The sequence below is a fragment of the Ananas comosus genome, linkage group 21 (genome assembly GCF_001540865.1).
Source record: "Ananas comosus cultivar F153 linkage group 21, ASM154086v1, whole genome shotgun sequence".
NCBI lineage: Eukaryota > Viridiplantae > Streptophyta > Magnoliopsida > Poales > Bromeliaceae > Ananas > Ananas comosus.
The window spans coordinates 8383205-8389403 of record NC_033641.1 but is presented as its reverse complement, the minus strand read 5'-3'; the positions used below and the strand labels follow the sequence as shown (position 1 = coordinate 8389403).

General features: G+C 35.1%; 1 protein-coding gene across 3 annotated transcripts; it reads left to right on the top strand.

Moving 5' to 3' along the window:
* LOC109726261 lies at positions 562 to 4486 on the top strand. 3 transcript variants are annotated; one of them, XR_002220471.1, is made up of 8 exons: positions 562 to 743; positions 1312 to 1404; positions 1502 to 1837; positions 1938 to 2020; positions 2930 to 3020; positions 3152 to 3255; positions 3737 to 3841; positions 3997 to 4486. XR_002220471.1 is itself a non-coding variant. In XM_020255771.1 (7 exons), the coding sequence occupies exons 2-7, from the start codon at positions 1350 to 1352 to the stop codon at positions 3755 to 3757; spliced, it is 684 nt and encodes a 227-aa protein (XP_020111360.1). In that variant the 5' UTR covers positions 562 to 743; positions 1312 to 1349; the 3' UTR covers positions 3758 to 3990. The 3 variants fall into 3 exon arrangements, 2 of the variants coding, with proteins under 2 accessions (XP_020111360.1, XP_020111359.1); XM_020255771.1 differs by lacking the exon at positions 3997 to 4486 and having other exon boundaries at positions 2930 to 3014; positions 3737 to 3990; XM_020255770.1 differs by lacking the exon at positions 3997 to 4486 and having other exon boundaries at positions 3737 to 3990.

The following is a 6199-nucleotide window of genomic DNA, read 5'->3' as shown; positions in this document are numbered from 1 at the left end:
TCAACCAAAAATATTTGATTCGTTATTAGAATGAAAATAAAAATTTACATATCTCATTTAAATTAATATGTAATTACAGCTTTATTTCAACATAAACACAAATTCATTTAGCAAAACTTTTAGTTTAATTGAGCGAAGTAATTAGAAAATTAAAATACATAAAATTGAGAGTGTGTTAATCCACATAAAAAAAGAAAAAAAAAAAGGGGGACTTATCTCAAAATGGCGAATAGCTCCGTATCTCCATTGATTTTTACACTTGGAAAATTTATCTATAAAAAAAAATCATATTATTTGCAATAATAAAATCTAAATATAATTGATAAAAAAGCATGAAAAATAAACAACAAAATTCAATGAAATATTTCAATCACTTGAATTCATCAAATTTCAAAATTCCAATTCAAATTCCTAAACAATTTGATTTCTCCAATTGGTTCGGATCCATTTATGAGAATCCAAAACCCGAACCCGACCCGTTAAGAGCCCCCACCGAAAAAATTCAAAAAAAAAAAAACCCCTTTTCCCACCTCTTTACCGTATTTGACCGTTGGAACTCGCTCTTCTCCTCTCCTCTCCTCTCTTCTCCTCTCCTTTTCCACTCAAAACCCTAGTTTTTCCCCCAAAAAAAGAAACGAAATCGCTCTCCCCCCATTTCCTCTCGCGCTAGGGCTTACATTTCCCCCCTAATTCTCCAATCGATCGAGGCCTAGGGTTTCGGAGACGACGCGAATCGCTCGTCGGTAACGTCTCAATTCATTTTTCCGCAAATTTTCTCCTTTTCTTGATCTCAAGATCGAATACTAATCTAAGTTTTAGGGTTTCTCCTTTCTGTGTGAACATTTTCGATTTCTTGCGGATTTTCTATATTTTTCTTGTATTATTCTTTATTTATCTTCCAAGGAGATTAAGGAACACCAAAAGCAAAGATTTTGGCCATTTCTAGCATTTATAAGCGAAGCTTTTTAACCATTAAGCACAAGCATAATGGTTTTGAGTAGAGAAAGGGGAACGAGAATTGATCATCTAATCTTATCGGGTTTCTTTTGATCGAGACCCTCCCGAACTTTTGATTTTTTTTTTTATTTCAGTTATTTTCATCAATTAAATTGGGGATTTTGCTAAATTTAATATTTTGATTAAAATCCCCAACTCAATTTAACTCAAAATCAACTCAAACAATAGTTGAGGGTGTGTCAATCAAAAGAAAAATGAAAAAATCTGAGAGGTCTTTTTCAGAATGGAGAAAAGTTGAGCTACGCTATTTAATTTTTAAATTTTTATTTAACATTCATGTTGCATATTCGTCAGGTCGCACAATTTTTAATCAAGAACGTCACTTTTGAAGAATGGCTTTTCGAGCTCCGGCCGTCGTTCAAAATGAAAATGTGCCCATCAACAGAGGTGAGAACTCTTGTTGTTCCTTCGATGCACTTTTATTCATGAATTAATGGTAGAGAAAGAAACTCCGAAACTTAAACCAAACATCTACTCATTTTAGGAAAAGCTGTCGATGGGTTGAAGGCCGATTTGCCGAAGCCGGCAAAGACCGGACTAAAGGAGAGAAAAGCTCTCGGAGATCTTTCGAACACAAGGAAAGCTTTGAGGGATCTCTCAAACACCGGGAAACCTCCGGTTTCTGGCGTAACAAAGGGCAGTGCTTTGAAAGAGAAGAGCGGAATACGTGCCCCTCAGGCTGTTAAGAACGCCTCGAAGAGTAGTTTCCTGACCGATGAAGACGTTAAGAAATGTCGGGAGTGGGCGAAGGAAGGAATCGAGCGGACCCAATTCGCCGGAAATGACGTTCAGGAAATGCAAAAGGAACTTGTCGATAAACGTATCGCCCTTTCAACTTATATTCCACACTATTTTTGATTGTTCCATTTGCTTGTTTACTAACGGAGATTATTTCTTCTTCTTTGCTTTTTTTAACGTAGGCGTCAAGAAGAAAGTTGACAAGGTAATGTCTGCTGTGCATGAGTGGTCAGGGTCAATATATGATCTTGTGCTTCCACTGAAGGTATGCGGTCCAATTCAGATAAAAGCATTCTGCATGTCATGTTATATATTGTTATGCATATTAATTTTTTGGGTTTAATGTAGCAATAACGTGGACACGGCAAATCAAGTTGTTTTCCATTTCCAGGGTAGTCCTTGACTGAATTGATATTCTTCGTATGGACGCTATTTATTTTCTACTCTGAAAAATGCAACAATCTTTTCTCAGTTCATCGTTTGGTTCGCTATTTGTATTATTTCATCTATCTTTTGGGCGACATGAGGTATTAAGTTTTCTTGCAGTAAACCAAGTAACCAACACTTCTATTATCTGTTTATCTCGAATGGCACTCAGTACATGGGTTTGGCCGTGCTGCTTCTTTTTGGTGCAGGACTTTCTCATGGTACTTGCGTCAGTTATTGCTTGCATACGTGATGACAACCTTTGTTTTTATGAATCTGCACATGGCATGTACTATGTTCTCGAGTTGATTCTCATACAAAAAATTTATAGTTCATTATCACAGAATTTTACATTTGAATTAACGGGAGTTCTTACTCTTTCAAGCTTTGGTAGATATTTGGATTATTGGTTTCATGGCATTGTATTTTGCTTTATTAGATTTGATAATTTTTTTGCAGTTAATCATACAAAGAGCATACACCAAGTGATTGGTTGCTGCTATTAGCATTGGTTGCTTTTAATATTAGAAAATAGTAGCAAAGGAGTTATGAGATGCTACCCTGGTTGACAGAATTCAATCTTTATGTTCCGTTAGCCTAATTAAAAGGAATCAGAAAAGTTTGGAATATTGATTTTTTTTTTTGTGTTATTGTAAGGGAAAGAACTTCAATCAGTTTTTAAAAATTCGATGTGAAGTACATTGTTCTAAGGTGCTGATTTGTACTTTTTATCCTTGTGCTGATCCAGGAAGCTGCTGAGGATACTGATGATGTGAAAAAGATGGAATTGGAACCGGAGGTTGCTCTTCCTCATGTTGACAGATGGCTCTCAAGATCGAGTCTCTCTCCCTCTCCCTCTCCCTCTCCCTCTCCCTCTCAAAAAAGCATCCCCATGGGCATATGCACATAAACACAGAACAACAGAGTTTCTGTATAGCTAATATTTCATTTGCTGTTATTTGATTTACAGGTGACAAGCTTTTTGATGATCTTATCGAAGCCGAGCTTGCTGAACTCCCATTCATCGATCATCCTGTTGAGTTCAAGCTGAAAGATTTCTTGGAGTCAGGCAAGGTAGCAACTTAGATGAAATCTCGCTAATTTCCTTATATCGTATTGTTTCGTTTCTTCAGTAAAGAAGTGTCGAAGGTTCTTCACAACTATGTATCAGCACTTCGCGTATTAATTTTGGCTAATAGCTAAAACTTCCATGTCTTCAGAAACAGTAATTCATCGGATGTGACTTTGATTGCAGTAACTTGGTTTAGTCGATTCATCTTCACATCAAGATGTTCTTTCTCTGCAAGGGCTAAATGATTGATGTAATTTACGGTTGTGTGAATATAGAGTTAGTTACTAAGTTGAAATATGTTGCATTAGAAGATTTGTAATCGACTCTTTTACGACCATGACTTGATAATTTTCTTAACATTTAATTTCTCCTTTTTGAAAGCAGTAATATTTCACTTCTCGTAAAGAGTTTCGTGATACTTGAAAAGGAAAAGCTGCATGAGATTTATACAGCATCTATTTGATATTTTCTATATATCTTCAGGATGGTTCCAAGCCAGAGTGATTTCGCGTGGACGGCAGTTTGGTGGCTACGGCTCGACTAACTCAGAATTCATGTTTAAGTACCGAGACGATATTTGTTACAATTGTGAGACCTTGGGATCTTTTTTTCTTTCTTGTTTTGATATTTGCAAGCATTTCTGATATGGTTGGTGGATCTGTAAGTGATGATCACCAGATGTTTGCAGGATTATTAACTTTTTAGCATTTATGACTGAAATGTATGTTCATTGTGCTTTGCAGCATTTCCTAATGCGGCAAAATCAGAATTTGGTTGTAGTTATACGGGCTCGGAGATCATTCACTTTCTGTATTACATAGAAGTTCGAAACTCTGACCTTATGGTGGGTGCTTAAGCACACCATCGCGCTGCAGTTTACTGCTCAAGATAGGTACGGGCCGTGCCGTGCCACGAGGTCGTCCCCTGGACTAGCACTAGTACAAATTTTTAATTTTTTTTTTAAAATATTTTAATGTTTTAAAATATAACCAAGACAAGGAACTTACTCAGAAAAGTCCTCACAAATGATGATTGAGATGAGATTCAGCATTTCAAAACCACGAAACGCTTGGTTTGCATTCGGATTGAATGAATACCAGAATCTCTTATTTTATTTTAGCATGCTATATTTGCTTTGCTCTTCTTTTTTGGACAAATTTGGCAACCTTATTGTCGCATCGCTTCATAATAACTCTGTAAAGCTTACGCAATAATTTCCTTCGGATTGAGCCAACATCTGTTTAAGGCTTCGTTTGGTATCGTGTTTGTTTTTTATTTTTGTAAATATTGATATTTATATGATATGATGTGTCAGAGAAAAGACTTTTTCTATTGACTCGCATACAATGCATACAACTAAGTAATAAATGATAATTTATTTGAAAAAAAATTTGAAAGTACAAAAAACTGCTTTCAAATAAAAAGTCCATTCCTACACTTTTGGCATTCAAAATTCTATTTTTTTTTTAAAAAAAAGACAAATGCCATGCCAAACGAGTCTGAACTATTGAAATTTTAGGTTTTTTTTTATTTTTTATGAGAAAGCATTTGTTATCTATGTAGCAAATAAATAAAATCTGTACCTTGTGAAGGTAATTTTTTAGAAGAATAAAAACAAAAATAAAAAGACTAAATTATGAAAAGCCCTCTTGCATTTTAATGCATGTCTCAATTATCTCTCCGCATCAAAAATTGCATCAATTATTCTCATACGCTTGGTCATTATATCAAATAAAATATGTACTTTGTAAAGGTAATTTTTTACAAGAATAAAAACAAAAATAAGAAAACTAAATTATAAAAAGCCCTCTTGCATTTTAATGCATATCTCAATTATCTCCTGCATCAAAAATTTCATCAATTATTTCCATACGCTTGGTCGTTATCTCAAATAGGGCCAGTTATTTAGGATAATTATTGAATTCAGCTATAAAATTTTACAAAAACAAATTTACAGATAAGGTTACCTATAAGTAATATAGTAGAACCATATATATAAACTGAATAAATTGTTTAATGAACTATCAATTTTAATACTATAAGCAAAATAGGAGATCTTATTTATCTAATTTTGTTTAATCTATTTTTTGAGTTACAAATTGAATATATGTTGAGATATAGAATAACATAATACTAGTGCAGGAACTGTGCAATGCGGCGGATGAATATTTGTTGGAGTAGCATATCTCAAATTAAGGTTCATAAAATCCGTACGTAATAGTTCTCCCAAAATTGGGGGTCTACACAGATCGATCGATGAAATCGAGCTTAATTAGGGATCAATCTTCGGATCTCTCAATATGTTTGAACTTGATCGCTTCTTCTCCCCCTTCGATGGAGCCTTCATGACTTTAAGAGAGATTGGGGACAGAAGAGGTTGAAAAAGGGGAGATGGTCCTGCTCTCAGTCGTGTTACCGGTCTCGATCTCAGTCGTGCCACCACTGTGCTGAGGGAAGTGCGGTAAGGAAGAGGGGGGGGACCTTGTCAGGAGTTTAGGTAAAAGAGGAGTGAGATTTCAAGTTAAAGGGCTTTTTTTGAATTTAGCCTCATGGCAAATTTTTATTTTAAAATTAGTCCCGTCAAAATTTAATTTGCAAAAATGACCTTGGGCCTGTCATGCAGGCGCCACGTCAGCGCCACGCGGGCAAGGCCGGGGCCCGTGTGTTAAGTTGAACACGGTGGGTTATTCACCGTGTTCAAACACGGTGAATGGTTCACCGTGTTTAGTACGTATTTTTATTGAAAAGAGGAATAGGGAGTAGGGATGTCAATAGATATGGATATTCGAAATATTATCCGAATTCAAACCCGAATAAATTATATATATATATATACATAATTTATTTTTATTTATTTATACAATATATAACATATTTAATAATTTTTATTTTTTAGATCTTCATCCAACGGTATAGATTTTTAAAATCTGCTGGGTTCAGGTTCGG

What these genes read in the sequence shown, in the direction of transcription:
- LOC109726261 (XM_020255770.1), top strand. Translation starts at nt 1,350, where the DNA reads ATGGCTTTTCGAGCTCCGGCCGTCGTTCAAAATGAAAATGTGCCCATC. An exon ending in AAATGTGCCCATCAACAGAG is followed by an intron (nt 1,405 to 1,501) that starts GTGAGAACTCTT and finishes TACTCATTTTAG; the next exon opens with GAAAAGCTGTCGATGGGTTG. An exon ending in CAGATGGCTCTCAAGATCGA is followed by an intron (nt 3,021 to 3,151) that starts GTCTCTCTCCCT and finishes TTTGATTTACAG; the next exon opens with GTGACAAGCTTTTTGATGAT.